General features: G+C 48.1%; 1 protein-coding gene across 1 annotated transcript in view; it reads left to right on the forward strand.

Moving 5' to 3' along the window:
• BBS1 (Bardet-Biedl syndrome 1) overlaps positions 1–17,886 on the forward strand; it is a 40,349-nt gene extending 22,463 nt beyond the window's left edge. The window contains exons 7-13 of the mRNA XM_072284746.1: positions 1,723–2,160; positions 4,123–4,389; positions 6,358–6,589; positions 9,227–9,397; positions 11,876–12,150; positions 12,952–13,032; positions 17,736–17,886. Of these exons, the coding sequence (XP_072140847.1) occupies positions 1,723–2,160; positions 4,123–4,389; positions 6,358–6,589; positions 9,227–9,397; positions 11,876–12,150; positions 12,952–13,032; positions 17,736–17,807 (1,536 nt within the window). The 3' untranslated portion in view covers positions 17,808–17,886. The remainder of the gene's footprint in view (positions 1–1,722; positions 2,161–4,122; positions 4,390–6,357; positions 6,590–9,226; positions 9,398–11,875; positions 12,151–12,951; positions 13,033–17,735) is intronic.
• The last annotated feature ends 1,130 nt before the right edge of the window (positions 17,887–19,016 follow it).

Raw genomic sequence — 19,016 nt, forward strand, 5'->3', positions numbered from 1 at the left:
ATAACTTTGCAATAAATCGGTTGCAACTGTCGAGTTGCAACAAACGGAACGTCCAACACAAGTGCGTTATAGTTGAGTCTTAGTAGACAATGGATAACGTTCCGCAGACAGGAATCCAGCTTACTTGTAATGCATTTAAAAGGCGTATCTGTAGCTAATAGGTATTTTATCCGAAAAAAGAAAAGCACCGACAGATAGGCATGCTCAGTGGCATTAACGGCTTTGCGCAATTTTGCAAGTTCAAGTTCTACACACAGTGAGATTGCTTTGGCTTTTACCTTGTTCACGTAGGCCTTGACTACTGAGAGGAAATTCTTGGCGATAACTCGCGCTTTTTTTTTTTTTCACTAAGCGCATGGGAGGCAACACAACAAAGCCACCTGGCTGCAGCTTGGCTTCTATCTACGCATTTCAAAACTGCAAAAGCTATTACTGTAAAAGAAAAACCGTACGAGCCCGTATGTTGCTCACGCCGTTGTAACCGGGCTTATGGAATTCCACTCGTACGCGATCGTGTTTATATGACCTATACAGGTCGGTGCCTCATGGCAGCTGGCGATTTAAGACGCTGTGTGACGTTGTACTACCTTCGGTATCGGCCCAGGCCGTAACAGGACCGGTGGTAACGTTTCTTTCTCGTAATACAATAAATCACTCGTCATGACATCCCCGTCACCGTCTTTGTTGCCTTGCTGCTGTCGTCACACAAGCACGCGTCACACACACAATGGCTCGCTTACACTAAACGGTCCATCATGCTGGGAACGCATAGCGGGACCCCGAACGACACTAAACAGCGTCGTCGTGCCTCATAATTAGATCGTGGTTTCGGCACGTGTAACCCCAAAATTTATTTTCCCTTAATTAATTGTGTTCTACACACTGAAGTCAAGCCTTCGTAAAATACAAATACTTGATAAAGATGCAGATACGTAGGCGCGTGAGTTAAGGCAGATGACGCTCTTTCTTGATTTCGGGCCATTTTACGCCACTAACAAGTACATTTTCACACCTTCTTGAACTTGTCTTGTCCCCCAACAATAATCGTCACCAATTTGCATGCACTTCCGTAATTGAACATTCTCCGCTCTCTACTTGCCCGTCAGGAATGAGCCTGTTGTGTTATATCCGGAAAAGTAATCTCGGACGCCTAATTTAACCTTACTTTACGCATCTTGCCCTTTACCTTTCGTCCATACGACTTCGGTCAAAGGTCGATAGCATCCTTAGAGAAGATAAAGATTTTGCCACCCCTACCGTCCGGAGCACCATGTCGCGCTGATACGCGCATGCCGTTCGTCACATGCAAGGGGGAAAGAAAAAAAGATAGGAGGGAGCATACCGCAACACGATTGAAGCCAAAACTGTCGGCCCAACATGTGACCGCACGTCAAAGTGCGCGGTGGTTTTGGTGTTCCCGCTCTGCAGGCAGAGCCACGGCAGGGGAGCTAAACGAGCGCGCACCGAATAAAAACTATATGACATAGCTACCGGGAACCAAAGGCCTCAGAAAATCTCGATTCTTGCTCCGTAATCTCGACGCAAGAGGTCGCGTGTTGGGCCACCACTGTGGCTTCACGGAGCGTTCGCTTGCCAAAGCTGGCTGCGTGACGTTGTGCTCCCTCCTAAATTTTTCCTTCCTCCATGGTGACATGGAATAACTGGTAGCTCAGCGTTAAAGTAAGGAAGTGCACGCAAGGTACATGATTACTGTAATCGTAGAGAACAAGCCCCAGACGACGAAATTTTTTCTTAAGTGTTTACACGCACCAATTAGCTTATCAACAAATAGCTAGTAATAAGCTCTATATGGCGAAGCGTTTCCGCGACGGAAAGTCACGCGCAGTTCGGGGCGCACAGCGAAGGCGCGCGATGGCTTCATGGCAGGTGACCGCCCTGGGCGTGCTCAAGAAGAGCCTGGCGGACGAGGACGCCGCCAGCTGCCTGCTGCTCGCCACCGAGGACGGACGCCTGTTCGTGCTCGAGCCGGACGCCTTCACGCTGCTCGCCGCCGTGCAGGCAAGCACCGGCTTCTATGCAATCAATCAATCGATCAATCAATCAATCAATCAATCAATCAATCAATCAATCAATCAATCAATCAATCAATCAATCAATCAATCAATCAATCAATCAATCAATCGTTTATTTAACGTGCCCAAGAACAGCTCTAATGTCTGAGTGCTGGCGCACGGGAAAAAATACAAATACAGGAAAAAGACATGAAACATCAAATAGCAAACGACAATTCTGAAAAGGAACAGTTTACAACCAACAAAGGACAACGTGAATTCACAACCGAAAGACGGATAATAAGAACAATAATAATCATTCATTTAATCATTCATTTACCGCGCCCAGCAACAACCCTGAGGTATATGTACTGGCGTAACATTAAAAAAACAAAAGATAAGAAAAAAATACCTGCAGTGGAACATAAGTTCAAAAAAAAAACAGTGAATAAGAAAAACAATTTCGAAAAGGAGAGCGCACATACAACAAAGCGCAAAATAAGTATAAAAGAAAAAGGAGGAGAAGGGCAGTTGAACAACGTGCAAAGCTACAACACTACAATGCAAAGCTCGGAAAAGAACAATGACAGTGAGTTATCAAAAATATCGAGATCGCAAGGTAAATACTGCTGCTGCTGCTGCTACTACTACTACTACTACTACTACTACTACTACTACTACTACTACTACTACTACTACTACTACTAATAATAATAATAATAATAATAATTTTTTTCTATCAGTAAATGTGATGGAGGGGTACGAACAAAAACCGCCAGTCCTCTTGGGTAGATTCTTACCCCCTCTACAACACGCAGTAACAAGAGACGACAGACAAATGACAGCGAAATCAATGCGCGGTTCCATAATGAGGCCATGTTTCTCACAAGGCATCAAGAAAGCAAATTCAGCATAAGCATTAAAGGAATAATGACAGCGCACACTGTAAATTCATATTGGATGATGTTAACCTCAAATTATGAAGGAACACGTACTTTGTGACTGGGTTTATTAACTAACGTTGGGAGGGAAAAGCCACAATCAATAATATGTAAAGTTAATAAGGCGTTTTCGAACACCTGACAAAGTAATCTGAAGAATGTTGATGTCGGAAGCGATTAGTTAGTTTATTATATCTATGGTAATTGGTAACTAATAGGTAATTTTTGTGTACTTTTGAATACAGCATGTCAATTGACCGCACGTCTGTAGGAACAGTGGGAGTCCATCGCGCTTAGAAATCACCGGGCAGCGCCACCAGGGCGCTCCCGGAGGCCGCGAGACGTAGTGCTCCTGTTTATGCTCCCGTAGGGAGCATATACAGGAACACTAGCGAGACGACGGTGCTCGTTGCATATGCCACGATCAACAAAGCACGCGACCTAACGGTGCCGGTGTGCGGGGCCGGGTGACAAACTCTCTCGAAGACTTGTTCTCCTGTATACTGTGTCACTGCACTTTTACGCCCTCCCTCATCCACTGCTGAGCGCGGTTCGGGTGTCAGCAGACTGCACTAGAAAATTTATGGCGGTCAGTGGCAATCTTCCTTCCTCTCCTTTTCTAATATTTATGTAGTTATTTAAAATGAATAACCAACTACTACTACGGGCAGTGAGGGGCGCCGCGTGTGCAGGAAGCAAATGTTTGTGGCAACAGCTGCTCGCCGCCCATAAATGGTTGCTGCAAGCGCAAGTTTCCGTAGCGTGGACCGCTGAAAAGAAGCGCTCCTTCGCGTGCGCTTACGACAAGGCAGTGGTGGAAAGCGCATCGCACGATCACCGTACATCTCCCTTCTTTTTTCGCGTGCTCTGGAGTATACGCGGTGAGCGCACGGTGATGGAGTTGGGCTTCCGCTCGTGTGCTCAGTTTATTTTCTGGGGTAACTGTACATCTGCATACTTACTGCTACAAAACGTCAGCAAGTATTGGTCTGTGTCAGGACGTCAGGATGTTATTGACGTCACCAGATCTGGCATTTAGAGACCCAAATTTTGCATTAAATTAAACTAGTTATTTAACTGTTTCCCAACATTCGTGCCCGCCGAGTGTCATTCCTTCACGTGCGAGAACCAAATGGTAGAGCTTTTCGAATTTCGAAAATCGTCGTCAGCGTACTCCCTCGCACACGCGTGCGTGGCTCTGCCCGCTGCAGGTTCCGGGCGCCGTGTGCTGCCTGGACGCGCAGGGCGCCTTCGACGTGGACTTCCACGTGGCGCTGGCCACTCGCGACGACCGGCTGCACCTCGTCAAGCGGGGCCACAAGGCGTCGCGCGTCCTCGCCCAGCCCGGGGCGTCCGCCGTGGGGCTCTGCCACCTGGAGCCCGGACAGCTGGTGGCCGCGTGCGCCGACCGGCGCCTGCGCGCTTACTCCGTCAAGGTATGCGGCCGCCCTTGTTCGCGGGCGCCGTTTATTGCGCTTCGCCTCGCCAAATTTCCAAGAAACCACAGTTTTCTTAATGCACGAAGACAAGTTTCCGCGCACGTGCATAATCACTGCGTTGTTGGATTTATAGCGCAATATTTTGTTGAATATACTCTACTGTACTGTAGCTATCATTCCCGTGCCCGTTGAACCACCATAATTGTAGCTCCTCCCGTAGATACTAGAGCTAAAGCGCTCTCTAGTAAGGGAGAGATTATATTGACAGGAAATACAGAGAGGTCAAAGAATTGCTTAGAAGACTCTATGGTTCGAAATAAAGTTATACGATCATCATCACTTAAAAAACTAAATTGTGGGGTTTTACGTGCCAAAACCCCAATCTGATCATGAGGCACGCCATAGTGGGGGACTCCGGAAATTTGGATCACCTGAGGTTCTTGAACGTGCACCTAAATCTAAGTACGCAGGTGTTTTCGCATTTCGCCCCATCGAAATGCGGCCGCCGTGGCCGGGATTCGATCCCGCGACCTCGTGCTTAGCAGCCCAACACCAAGCCACTAGGCAACCGCGGCGGGTATTACTATTTGCTTCTTCTTGCGTCATACTAGTTGCAAATATCACTATGTAGGTCCCACGTACGTTTCAAAACCCGGACACGGCGATTGGCGAAGAGCGTGTGGGTCCATTGATTATTCTATAGACAATAAAATTATCCAATTTCACGAGCACAACCGACAAAATAATACCTAGGCGCACGCTGTAAGCAAAGCCAAATAAATACTATTTTAAATCAGCCTCATTTTTAAGCAACGTCAGCCACAGTTAGACCTATTTAGTAGGTTGTGACTAACGACGAGTTTCATATTGTCGCTCACTAGTGGCGCGCCAATCAATTACCTCCCAGAGCAACCGGAGTGGCCACGTGATCGAGTTTCTACACGCGAGTTACACTGTAATTTTCCTAACACTGCGCAAATTAGACAAGTACATCGAGAAACCACGCTAACAACGATACGATCGAGCGCCGACTAACAGCGTGTCATTCATTCAGGAAACAACCATTATACAAGCACAAGCCTGCACTTTATGCACGCGCCAAGCATAGCATCTCATCGTGCATGACCTGCTTTTTAAGTACGCTATAAGAAAAAAAGAAAATGGCCGTGGCTTAGCTTGGTTAAGCCTGGTGATTGCGAAGCAATAGTGTGTTATTCTCGGATCAGCTGGTAGTATGGCTGGTGGTAGTCTTGGGTTATGCTAGTGTTACGGCTTACAGTGAATCATCTAAGAGGAAGTCATCCGTCGAATCCGTGTATGCCGACAAACATTTCCCTCACCAGCGTACCCATTACAAAATCTTCCAGTATCGATTGGCCGACGGTGAGGTAACACTCCATTTTCCCCGCGTCGTAAGATATGCCCACTCTGACCGTAGCGCCCCTGGTGAGAGGAGCGGGAGTTAGGCCGCCGTTGGTGGCTACCGCCTCGCCTCGCGACGGCGTGAGATGGGGCCCCGTTTTTACACAGCTGGTGTGACGTCACACCAACCGTAGCGCCCCTGGTGAGAGGAGCGGGAGTTAGGCCGCCATTGGTGGCTACCGCCTCGCCTCGCGACGGCGTGAGATGGGGCCCCGTTTTTACACAGCTGGTGTGACGTCACTCTAGGTCACGTGGTGTGACGTCACGCAGCGAGGTCACGCTAAAGGTCAATGGTGCCTACCACCGCCTCGCCACGGAACGGGCTGAAGTGCGACCTAAAGTAGTATTGCTTCGCAATAATATTTGTCGAACGCGCATATAAGCATCGCCGTCACCTAAGTTAGCCTATCGGCCGGGAAGGCACCAAGCAAGAGTATTCAAAAGTGCATCGCATCCTTTATAAGATGACCCTGCCAGCGTGGGAGAGCGTTATACTAAACACCGCGCAAGTGCAGCGGTGACGCGGGAGCGCATGCCGCGCAGGGCCAGTGCCTGTGGAGCGTGCCGCTGGGAGCCCAGCCGCTGGCGGTGGCAGCGGTGTGCCGGCCGGGCGTGTGCCAGGCAGCGGCCGTGGCGCTCTCGGACCGCCGCGTGGTGCTGCACGGCGCGGCCGACGGGGCGCCGACGCACGTGCTCCACACGAGGGACGCCGTGTCCGCCGTCCACTTCGGCCGCCTCGGGAGGGAGGACAACGCCCTGGCCATGGTTGGCACCGGTCAGCAGTGGTCATCACCTATGCCGCTCCCTTTTGCGAATTCTCGGCCCCAAAATAAAGAACTACATAAAATTTAGGGGGCAGCCCGCACATCTACACTAAAATGGCGGACGTAAAGACAATTAAAAATCAATAATGATGGCATTTCAATTCAACCTAAAGTGCCAATTTTGATAAAAAGCCCATTGGAAATTGAAAATATTGGGCACGGTTTGCTTTAGGTCTTGAGGCTCGGTCAGTGAAGTCATAATGTCGATTAAGGCTTGCGTTGGAGCTAGTTGGAATATCATACTTGTGTTTAAAAAGCAGCACCAAGTTGATTTGTTTTAATAGAGTTTTGTTTCAATAAACAGCTGATAGATGCGCTTCAAATGTGCTTTTCCTTTTCTTGTCTCTGTGGTTCAACCTTGCAGCACTGCTTTTTAAACACAAGCAGAATGTACTGGCATAGACGTTTATTCAATTAATACATAGCGTTGATGTCTCGCTTCATCACCTTGTACATGATGTGCCTCCTATTTTGTTGATTCTTTGTGAGATTACTGAACAATGCTCCACCTGCCTGAAGTGCTCTCGCGTGTGCCTTGTGGAAGTGATACCAATCTTCAGGTAAGCTTTGCGTAGCCGAGCTGTACTAGCTTAACAAGAGAGGAAAAGCTTATATATAAAAAAAATCAATGATGAGTTGACTTTGTACAATGTTAGTTGTGTCGGCGACTGTGTCGCTGAAGCAATCAAGCACACCGGCAGGGAAGACGGTGCTCTGTGGTTCGTACAAGGTTTAACAGCACGTGCAGGAACGGTGCAGGAATGGTTTTTACTACACTCGTTTAGAGGGAATGTGCTTATATTTGAACAGCCTCGAAGACGTCACAAATAATTTTTAAAAATGCGGTAAGAGCATGACCGTGACTTGTAGAAGATTTCGTGCAATGATTGCATAATGTCATATGCAGGAGACGGCACATCTTCAAAAGATCTCTATATGAAACTTTATGATCTATTGTTCTCGGTTGCGCGCTGAAAGGGAAGGCCGACAGAAAAAAAGAGACGTGGCGGATGATTATGCAAACGAAGCCATGTTATTTTACACCACCATTAGAGCGCGCATTCGGACTCCGGTTACTCAAGAAACAAAGTTGGGTACACGCAGTGCCCCTTTCGAAGTGGCACTGCAGTTGAGTGTCACCATAGTAGCGCATCTCTAACGCCCTGGTCCTACCTAATCCTTTGACATTACGCGAGAAAGCCAAGTTAGCACCCCAGCGCGCAAACGTTAGGGACAAATCTTATCGCAACAGTGCGTGTTTTGACGTAATTCCGCGCAATCACGGACCGAAGCTAATATTGTTCATGCACTTGCACTGTGTCGCTCCGTTAGCAGCTCCATCTCGATATCGCCGAGCCTGGAGGAGGCTACGCGTGTTGAAAGCCACGCTACATGTTACGAGAATGTACTAACCGTTCAATTCGGAGACTAGCGAGGGGAAGGAATGATTACATGAAAAAAGTAGGAACAAGCTCTCAAAGGGACAGGGAAATAAATGCAAGCATAATGAAACAGAGCGCTATGGCACACGAAAAATATGAGGTAGTACGAGGAGTTATGAGGACAGGGGTTATGCTTTCTGGACTACAGAAAGTTGTGGTTGTGGTTAAAATCCGAAATGTAAACTGGACTGATATTAATCGAAGGGCGGTTGGAAAGCTAGCTTAACGGGCGCACGGGGAAAAGCACAAACGAGCCAGTACAGGGAGACTTGGCCTGGGACGTCCTTCGAAGTAAGGGAGGCCCAAAGCAAAGTCTGCTTCGAAAAACGACTGAGCAATATGAAGAAAAATAAGTGCGCGCCTCACGTTTTCAGTTACCTAAATAGAAAAAACGTCGACTCACGGTGTAGTAAAAGAACAAAGAAACTAAGCAGTACTACTACGCTAACCGCACGGATAGCGACAAGAAACAAAGCTTCAAAGATAAAGTTAGATAGTGGATAGTGGAAAGCATAGTGGATAGGCGCGCGATGGAGAAGAATCCTGCGATGGAAATTTATCAAACAGGGAAAAATCTAATCGCTGCTTAAACGTTTTACGATAATTGCCGAAAATACCGAATACCGAAAATAGGTGGAGATGAAAGGTAAATTCGACGAGCCTAGTGGGGTACCTGCCACCACCCCGTTTCAATGGGGACGCTCGTAATATTCATCGATCGGTAGCAACCACGAACTCCCGTGTTCGCGGCCAAAGGGATTGTGATTGACGTCGACTGTATGACGGAAGCCCGTCTGGTCGGGATGATACATAGTAAAAAGGGAGGGGCCAGGGCACCGACCAAAAAGATTTAAAGGCGTTTTAACATTTCGGTTGTCCGCAGTAGCCTTGTTCACAATCTTTTGTGAACAAGGCTTCCGTGAGGAGCCGACAAGTTAAAATGCTTTCAAACTTTTTGGTCGGTGTCCTGGTCCCTACCTTTTTACAAAGATTGTTACAGCACGCCTCCCTTTGCATTTTGCAAGCCGGCCACAAACGCTGCGCCTAGGCCACCAGGCCACTTCGTGCCCGTGCGTGGCAGTCCTCTCTTCCTGCGATATCACTCGTGGGCGCGACGCAAGCGCTACAAGTCCTCGTCGAACGCAGGAGGCAGCCTGACGGTGCTGATCCTGCGGCGCAACGCCCAGCTGCTGCAGTCGCCGTCCTCGACCCGCGAGGCGCCCGGAGGTGGCGCGCTGGGCGCTCCCCGCTGGAGCCTTCCCAAGAAGACCAAGCTGTTCGTGGACCAGACGATGCGCGAGAGGGAGCACTCTGTCGGTGCGTGGTCACGTGCGCGAGCCGCTAGACAGGTCGCGTTCTTCCCGCTCCATCATTAAATGTTCATTGGGATACTCAGGAGGCACTACGCAAAACGTACCGACATATCGCGAGCCAGGTTAGCGCGCTGGTCACTCGTCGCCGTGGTCAGCCACGCTGCAAGCGATCGTCAAGCCGCCACAGCACCACGCTGCTCTTGAGCCTAGCCTCTCCTGACAGCCACCGTTCGAATAGCGCGGCTTGCTTGATGACGCCCGACAACCACTAGGTCGTGCGTGTCGGGCGGAACAGAAATTAGCCTCTCGAGCTAAGAAACAGGCTGGCCCGTGCGGTATACATATGTGCCCCTCAATGTTCGCGTTCATTGTATCGTCATAATAATAATAATAATAATAATAATAATAATAATAATAATAATAATAATAATAATAATAATAATAATAATGATAATAAATTATTTATTTCCCATCAGTCTGATGGAGGAGACTGAGGATAAAAGCAGCTTGACTGAAGCCCACAACCCCCTACTGACTGCCCTGTACAAAGCAGTCAGCAAAATCAAACAAGCTGCTTTCTGTTGCCCTTTTAGCGCTAATGCGCCGGACAAGAACTCTTGTCCATTTATGGTGTCGTGTCTGTGGTCGCGCTTCATTTATCTTAAACATGTACATACCTGCTCTATGGTGGTCATCGCTTGAAACACGATGGAAAACCAGAAGCGGGCTTTTTTGCATAAACACGTCTAAAGTGGCAAAGCCGCCTTTTAAGGCACCTGCCATTAATGTTAAACATTTCAACATCTTATACATGGTGAAGGAGCGTTTTGCTAAATGAGTGTTTTGTCCTCCCTGTTCCTTTCTTCTCCCTCCTCATTAAGCGTACATTTCTTTGTTAGCACTAGTACGTATTCCCTAGCATCCAACCAACACGCCTTAACCCGCCGTGGTGGCATATAGCGGTTATGGCGATGCGCTGCTAAGCACGATGACGCGGGATCGGCCGAGGCAACCGCATTCCGCTGGGAGCGAAATGCAAAACCGTCCGTGTACCGTGCATTGGGTACACGTTAAAGATGACCAGGTGGTCAAAGTTTCCGGAGTCCCCGCCACTACGGTGTGTCTCATAATCAGATCGTGGTTTCGGCAAGTAAAACCCCAGAATACAATTTTTTTTAGACCAACTCGCCCAGCAACACATCTTGCTGAACTATATTTTAAAGTAAGTTGAGCTGTATCAGTAAACTACTCTACTGCAATACAATGTCACTCGTGAGAGGCTTCGTAAGCCAGAGAAGAGGCAACATTAAAAGACGGGCGACGACGCGGCCGCACCAGATAGCCGTGACGTCGTGAATCTTACGGCGTCTGCATGGGCCTAGTTATCATTTTACCGATAAATATGGACCGCATTATATTCTAAAGAGTCAAAGACTGAACTTGGCAAGTTTCTAGAATTTTTACTTAGCCACAATGCTTCAGCAGGGTTGGTCCGCGAGTTTGTTGCGCGTCATGCAACCGTTTCGATGTTTACAAACATAGGCACTGGACGGCTTTCAGTTTTGCCCACTGACGTAGCCTGCTAAATTTAGCGGGCAGAAAAGGTAATCGCAACTAGCAGGAGTGCGTTAGAAAAGAAGCTTGCCGATTTTCAACTTTTTCCCTGCACATAACAATTTTACGAGTCAACCTTTCCGTAAGTAATTAGAAAATTATAAGTGCTATAGTCTAGAGGCATTATGCGCCTTTATTTTACCCGAAAACTTAAAAAGAGACTTTTAGTACATTGAAACAACTTAAGGACACGCATTTTGTTCCAGTTTAGTAGACTGATAAGGCACGTGACCGAAAGTATACTGGGACCGCACACTCACTGCTGTTGCCGCGCGAGCGAAACAATAAGCGGAGGGGCGACGTAGCAGGAGAGAGAGCTGCTGTTGTGCACCAGGAGCAGCGCCCCAGCAGAGTGTCACAGCGCTGGGCGCGATGCGAGGAACAGCGGCGTTACGGGAGTCGCGGCTCGGTGGCACGCACGAGAGGAGGTTGACGGAAGAATCGTCAGCAGCGCCACATGAAGATAGATTTAGCTTGTCCTTTACTGTCCGCTGTACGCGCCACGGTGTCTCTGAATGATAAATGCGCGCTCAGCTGATGCACTGATGAGGAAAATCAGCGCAGCAAGAAAGACAACGCACGAAGGAAGAAAACACAAGAACAGTCCATAATAGCACAGCTGGCACAGCGGTAACGCGAATGCGTGTTCGCACAACGCTAGGTTCGTAAACGCTGGCCTAGTTGCGGCAGAGCCGACTGAGCGGACTGTGCGTCCACTTAGCTTCACCCCTTTTTGGCGCCGAACGCACACTGCGTGTCTTCGGACGCAACGCGACGTGCCGTGCATGCGCCGTCGATACCGTGACATCACGACGGCGCGAATGTCCGCACACGTGCACGATGGGAGCGCGCGCCGCCTGCCTCGCAGCCATGCACCGGGGCTTCCTGCGCGACCTGCAGCGCCTGCGGCTGACGGCAGCGCGCCACTACCACCGCGCCGTGCTGGGAGGTGCGGCGCCCGCACGAGCCGCCGACGGCACCGGAGAAACGGGCCCCGCGCTCGTCGAGCTGTCGGCGCAGGTGCAGGGCCTGGGACCCCGACTTGCCGTCCACGTGCGTCTGCAGTCGTCGCGGCCGCTCAGCCGGCTCACCATGGTCGTGCACGGAGACGACCAGTACCGACTGCACAAGCCCGTCATGCAGGTAGGCAGGTCTTTGCCAACAGGTTTCGAAGCTTGACCTACAAGACCTGTTGTAGGGCCCCTACGCTCGCACAACCCGAAATTTCAAACGACGTTTATTACAATAGCAATTGTCCGGAAACACGAGGCGCGTTCGTGCAGCCGCCATGCTGTCCCGGGTGAGAATGCGCATGCGCGACCCGGCCGCACACCCTGCGCTGGAAGTTACGTGATCTGCTGCAGGTACCGACACAGCCGGGGGCTTGAACTTCCCGTCACGTGATTCCCGTGCGCCCAATTTTGGAGGTCCCGTGATATGCCGAGTTTGCGCGGCACTGTTGGAGCGGCAACAGGGAGCGTTCGCTTTGGGAGAGGCACGCCCGGCCGCTCCCCGCTGCCGGTGTTTCTCATCACGGTTGGGTTTTGAGCGCGAATGTCCGCGGTCGTGATCGAGTGCTCTTTGTACTAACCAAAAACCATGCGTCTTTTTTACTATTATTATATTCGCTTACTATCATAAGCACGCGTGACACCACGCATATTTAGGTTTGTAAACGAATTTGTGCTGCAATTTGTATCAGCTCGGCATAAAACTATCAGCCTTATACTTCGAGTAACATATAGTCTCATACTTTGATATTGCTATCGATGCTTCACATTTCGGGAGAAACTGTGGCTCTCTCCGTTTCTTTCTTCTTGAGGGGGGTGGGGTGGGGGCTTTGATAAATAACCTAGTTAACCGTTTCACAAGCCTGCAGCTAGGCACTTTTTCCGACAGTCATTTGGCCTCACAGCACGTGTGCTGTGTTCCACCACGCTGCAGGTGGCATACCTGGTTCCAGGCCTTGCTTACCGCTACACCGCAATCGTCACGGCGGATTCCGGCGTGCCCGGAGTGCTCAAGGTAAAGTGTAGTCCTTCATTAGGCTAGAGCCGGTGCCTTTGCCGTTTTGCCGAGGTAGTCATTTGATTACCGCGAATGGGATTGCTTACTCCACAAATCCGGAACGTCATTCCATATCTAGGAAAATTAGAACTGGTGTTAAACAAGTGCTACTTGAGTAACTAAAAGGTTCAACAAATTATTGGTTTGCTTAAATATATCCCGCGCTTAAATCAGAATTTTACGTATCACACTCGTCGTAGCAAAAATAAAGTTGGACTTTCCAGGGTTATACATGCCGTTTCGTCTAGCACAAATATAATGGTTTCGCGTTTCCTCCTGCTTCTGCAACCAACAGCGGAGAATCGCGTCAGTAATTCCGTGCAACTAAAAAAAAAAAAAAAAAAAAACACGGCCAGCCGCGTAAGCCAATCCGCAACAGGCATGCATATACAGGGGAAAGGAGGCTGTTTGACCAATGTGCATCGCTTTGAAACAGAGGTCTAAGGCTTTCGCTTAATAAGCCACACGCAGAGGGATGTGCCACAAGCAATACTAGATCAGACGTACAATGTAAAGCATCTCATCATGTCACAGAAAAATTGTCTTAGAACTCGCCCCAAAGCTTCTTTTACATCAGTACATCCCGTTCATACGGCTTGAAGAAAAACCAACCTCCTCATAAACGTTGCCTTCAGCATTATCGATGCTGTTGTCAGTTTTCAACACCACTGGGGTGCGCAACTGGCCCAAAATAACGCGCCTTCATAGAATGCTACAGCCCGTCCGCGGGAGAAAAAGCATACCGTGCGCAGCACGAGCAGCCGGCGGGCGAGAAGAATCGAGGAGGGAAGCGCCGCGGGGAGGAGAGTGTCGTTACTTTCAAATTATCAAGGGGTTATAAGACCCGCTATTCGACTAATGCATCCGCCTCGCTAAGCGGATGCATTACTCCTTCTCGCAAGGTCTGTTCTTCTGATTTCCTCGACACTGGCCCTTTCCTTCTCGCAGTTTGCTCTTTCGCTCCATGGCGCGCGTATTCGTGTTCGCATTCCCCAGCCGAAAGTACACGCGTCGGTTTAATTTATACCACTAACACACTTTCCGCTTCCAGTTTTGTCGTGTATTCGGCATTTATTGTGTGAATAGCTCCTGGCGCAGTATCTTAGGCCTTGTTAGGCGGGCGAGAAGTGCAAAAACTATTCTATTTTTCGGTAGTATCAGGAGTACGCTGTTGCATTGAAGCAGGCGAACAGAAAGCTCCAGTGTTTCCACCTAAACAATATTTCGTGCTCGCGGTATTCGCGACTGTAACTCTAGCTTGACTGTCTGTTTGAGCAGGTCCTACGTTATGCGGCGCTCACTCGCACCGGTCCTAAATGTAACGCCATCATCACATGAATTGTTTGGGTCTCACTTGGTGGTTTCAAACCTTTATTACTTTGTGCTGTATTTCTACGCCAAGCAATAGCGAAGAACGTCACAGAAAGGCTTGCTAGCGTACATGCTTGTAACCTGCTTATACTACGTGGCTCTCTCGTTTGGCACTAAACGATAAAAATGGCGCTGCAATAATAATAAAAATAAGCGCTTAACAGAGAACGCTTTGATTGCAAGCGCACTCCTGCTTTTTTCATTAACTTGCTCGACAAAAATGTTTTTTATTGTGTTTGTGCGCTTTTCAGAACATGTTTTCGAATGGTAGAACAAATATAATGCTGCATACCTGAAGCGCAAAAAAAAAAAAAAAAACAGCACGGGGACAGAGGAAGGGAAGACCAGGATGAGCACTCTCGTGTAACATAGCGCTCCTCCTCCCTGGTCTTCCTTTCCTGTCCCCTTGTTCTTTGCGCAAACCCGTCCAAATCGCAGCTCTTATGAATATAATGCTTATCAGTACTTTGCTGGGCTGCTTGGTTCATAGGCGAAAAAGGCGGGAAACCATATAGAAACCATCGTACAGAAGAGAACGTCATTCGCAACTAATTCAGAGAAGACAGGTATACTTCTTTAGGGCGGTGGCAGCGTGCCCAGACACACTTGCGTCGAAATCATACCAGATAACAATGGAAGCAACATTGACGACATACATGCTTATTATAAAATACGTATGATCGAAGAACTGATATTCACTGCTGACTCGCAGACGTATCAATGACGTTATTTCCTGTCCGGTCGTTCCTTTATATGGTTTCGCGTCATTATTTTCCGTTATATTAAATATGAAGCTCAAGGCCTTCACGACAGGTGCGCGTGTGCGAAACAACACGCACCTTCAGCACGCAGCTGCATTTTCGTTGTGTCCACGAACATTATGCGTCATTTATTACAGCAGCTGCGAATAAATTCTATTTAAGATTAAAAACAATAATATCAGACATCGTTGATATTGGAGCGCGTTGGCAATGAAAATAAAGCAGGTTGAACTTTCACAATGTACAAACAGGCACTCGTCCGTCTGTACTGTGAAGCTTTTGTAGCTCACCCTATTCCACAGAATTTGAATCATGTAACATACTCCACAAAAAAGTGTTTTCGGTTTTTTTCAGCAATAATCACACAAAACAAACACAATATGCACAAATTTGCCTACCGCAGCGCACGCACGCTTTCATTCACTGCAGAAAAACTTGACCACCCAAGGTCCTTCAAATCGCGTGGTGCGAAAGCCATTATAAGACGTAAGGAAACCCCATTCTTGCATTGATGCATTCCTCTTCGTAACTGAGCACCACACAAGGGAAACTTCGGCAGCGGAACTTGCGCGAAACGCGACCTACACATTGCCGTTCCAGCGCAGTACGAACACGTGTCATGGCGTCGACACAACTCAAGACAGGGAATATGTACTGGGATTCCGGTGTACCACACAAGGAAAACAAAAGGCGCGACCGACCGCGTGCGGACGCTCGCGCGCGTTCCCATGGTGACGACGCGAGCGCAACCACGTGGTTCCGCTACCTACCCTCCTCCTACGCTCTCTTCCCTCGCTCGCTCACCCTGTCAGCGTACGGCGTCAAGCGGAATTACGTAGTCCCAGTTTTCCGTTTTAAGCAGAAGCGACGTCACTGCTGCATAGAAAAGCGAGCGTGCAGCCAAGGATGTTATACACCTCCTTGCGCGCAACAAGCGAAAATTCAGGGACCAGAAATCCAGAAAGTGGGACAACCGAAAACGAAAACTTCGGAAGCGGGAATTGCGGAAGCGGAACTGGTGTGAATGAATCGGGCAGCAGCGGCACACATCAAAGGTCGGCGCCACCTAGCAACAGCTGCAGTAGCACATAGATACAGAGGCTTCAGGAGGCGGGGACCTGCTTGCCAGCTGGGGCAGCAAGATAAATGAAGAAAAGATTTATTGAGGGGGCTCACATACACCAGGAAAGCTGGCGCAATGTTGACAGTTGTCGGTGAAAAAGCTTGCGCCATCGGCGCCACTGAGTGCGACTAAAGCTTTACTGGCAGTCTTTGGCCAGCAAATGGTCCCAGCCATATTGCATCGTGATGTTCCTCAACATTGTCGTTTTACTTCTTAGCAGTCACGCGCCACTACCTCCTTGCCAACACGGCTCTTTTTGCAATGTGGCCAGTCTCTTTACCTTAGAACCTCTTGCTGAATTCTTTGCGACTTCAACAGTTCTGCACTGGATCTGAATTCCTGTCTTCGCTTGAGGGAGAAGAAAGGAAATCAAGGGCCCGATTTTTATTAGTCGTATCATAAGATGCCAACAAACAAAGACGCCAACGACAGCATAGGAAATTACACGTACTTATTAATGGAATTAAAGAAATGATACATTAATGGAAATGAAAGTGGATGAAAGAACAGGCCACAGGTGTATTAGGTGCATCTTTGTATTACGCGTGTGATGCTTTTGCCAACTGAGCTACTGCAGCACAGTTTTCCCATCCACTTTCTGGGGTATATACGTTTTATCTACTAGAACTAAAGCTGGGAGTGTTAGCCGACACACCTCACGACCTTGACGGTGGATTCGAGGCCTCGCTATGTAATGACCGAGGAAGGAAACCGAGGGCCTGATTCCTATTAATCGTATCATAAGAAGCTAAAGAACAAAGACGTGAAGGACAGCATAAGTTAAATTACATGTACTTATTAATGGAATTAAAGAAATTCTAAATTAATGGAAATGAAAGTGGATGAAAAAACAACTGGCCGTAGGTGGGGCACAAACCCACGTCTTCGCATTACACATGCGATGCTCTTACCAATTAAGCTACCACGGTGCAGTTTTACCATCCACTTTCTGGGGTACTTATGTTTTAGCTACTAGAACTAAACCTAAGAGTGTTAGCCAGCATCACAACTCGCGGCCTTGACGGCGGATGTGGAACATATCTTTTCTTTTTGGGGGGGGGGGGGGGGGGTTGTCATTTCATAGTGAACGAATAACAGTGCAAACTGATAAGGATGAGCTGAGAAGTCGGCACGCACATGTGCTGTCACACGTGAGTGTCGCTCTCTCTCTGGTCTCGTCCTTGTCAGTTTGTGCTGTTATTCGTTCACTCTAAATCGGAACCAACTAGCCTAACAACCCTTAACAAAATTGTCATTGCATGCATCTAGCAACAGAGGAACTAGTCTTCAGCCTTGCCTCGCTATACCGTGCTGCCGTTGTCACATTTGGATTCCCCAACTGCTATATATTATTCAGTGGTGACTGAACGAAAGGGAGACCAACTACTTCTGCATATGCAATGCAGGTGGTCGTGGCTAGGCAGACGAAGGTCCTGGCGACAGCTCTGGTGCAGATGCCTGCTCTGGATATGCCTTAGCTGTGCTCACTCGATCGCAACAAGAAAGAGGACTGGACGCAGCTGTTAATATTTTTTTAAATACATGCAATTGTTCAGACTCTTGTTACTATTATAAAGTACGAGGGAAAGTAAAAAAACTAAAGGGACTTTTGAGAAAAGGTACATTTATTCTAATGACAGAAAACTGAAACATACATTTTTCTACACAAACTACCTGCGCTTCAGCACACTTTGCCCAATTTTTCACAAGTTTTTTGATTCCGTCAGAAAAAAAGTTTTTTTGGTTGCACCTGTAACCAATCTTGCACCGCATCAATGACTTCTGCATCTGTTGCAATCTTCTTCCCCTGAGCATCCATCAATGGTCCAAACATATGAAAATCGCTTGAGCCATGTCTGGACTGTATGGTGGGCGTTCCAGCAATTCGAATCCCAACTGCGTTATTGTTTCCGCCATCCTTTGGCAGAATGTGGCCACGTGTTATCTTGCTGCAGAATGCGAACTTTTCAGTTTTCCATAATGTTTGGGTCTGATTGCAGGTTTCAATTTAGTTCGCAACCCATCACAATAGTTCTCACTGTTCACAGTTTCACTTCTTAGGGTGAAATGAATGGCTACCACACCTTTCATGTCCAAGAATAGTGTTAGCATAATCTTACCAGCTGATGGTTGACGTTTAAATTTCTTAACTTATGGTGACAATGAGTGTGTCCAAACCATGCTTATAGCGTTACTTTCCGGTTCGTGATGATGTACCCAAGTTTCATCTACATTAACACTTTGCTGTAAAAATCCATCTCCCTCCCGACGATAACAGGCCAAATGTTTACGAGATGTCCAACCTTTGCGCCTTATGCTGCGCTGGCAATTCTTTTGAGACACGCTTTACACACACTTTCCGAAAATTTAGCCTGTCATGTAAGATGAAGTAAGCTGAACCATGACTGATATGTAAAGTATTGACGATTTCGTCTACCGCGATTCGTCTGTTTTCCATCACCATACCCTCAACGACTTTCAAATTATCCTCAGTCGTTGACGTCGATGGCCTGCCTGATCTTTCCTTCTCACATAAAGTTTTTCCCTGCTTGAAACTCTATCCATTTATAGATCTTGTTTTGCGATAAACAATGATCACCATACTGCGCTTGCACTCGACGAATAATTTCTGCAGGTTTAACACCTTCTGCAAACAAAAAGCGAGTCACTGCCCTGATTTCCTCCTT

The sequence above is a fragment of the Dermacentor andersoni genome, chromosome 10 (assembly GCF_023375885.2).
Source record: "Dermacentor andersoni chromosome 10, qqDerAnde1_hic_scaffold, whole genome shotgun sequence".
NCBI classification, from domain to species: domain Eukaryota; kingdom Metazoa; phylum Arthropoda; class Arachnida; order Ixodida; family Ixodidae; genus Dermacentor; species Dermacentor andersoni.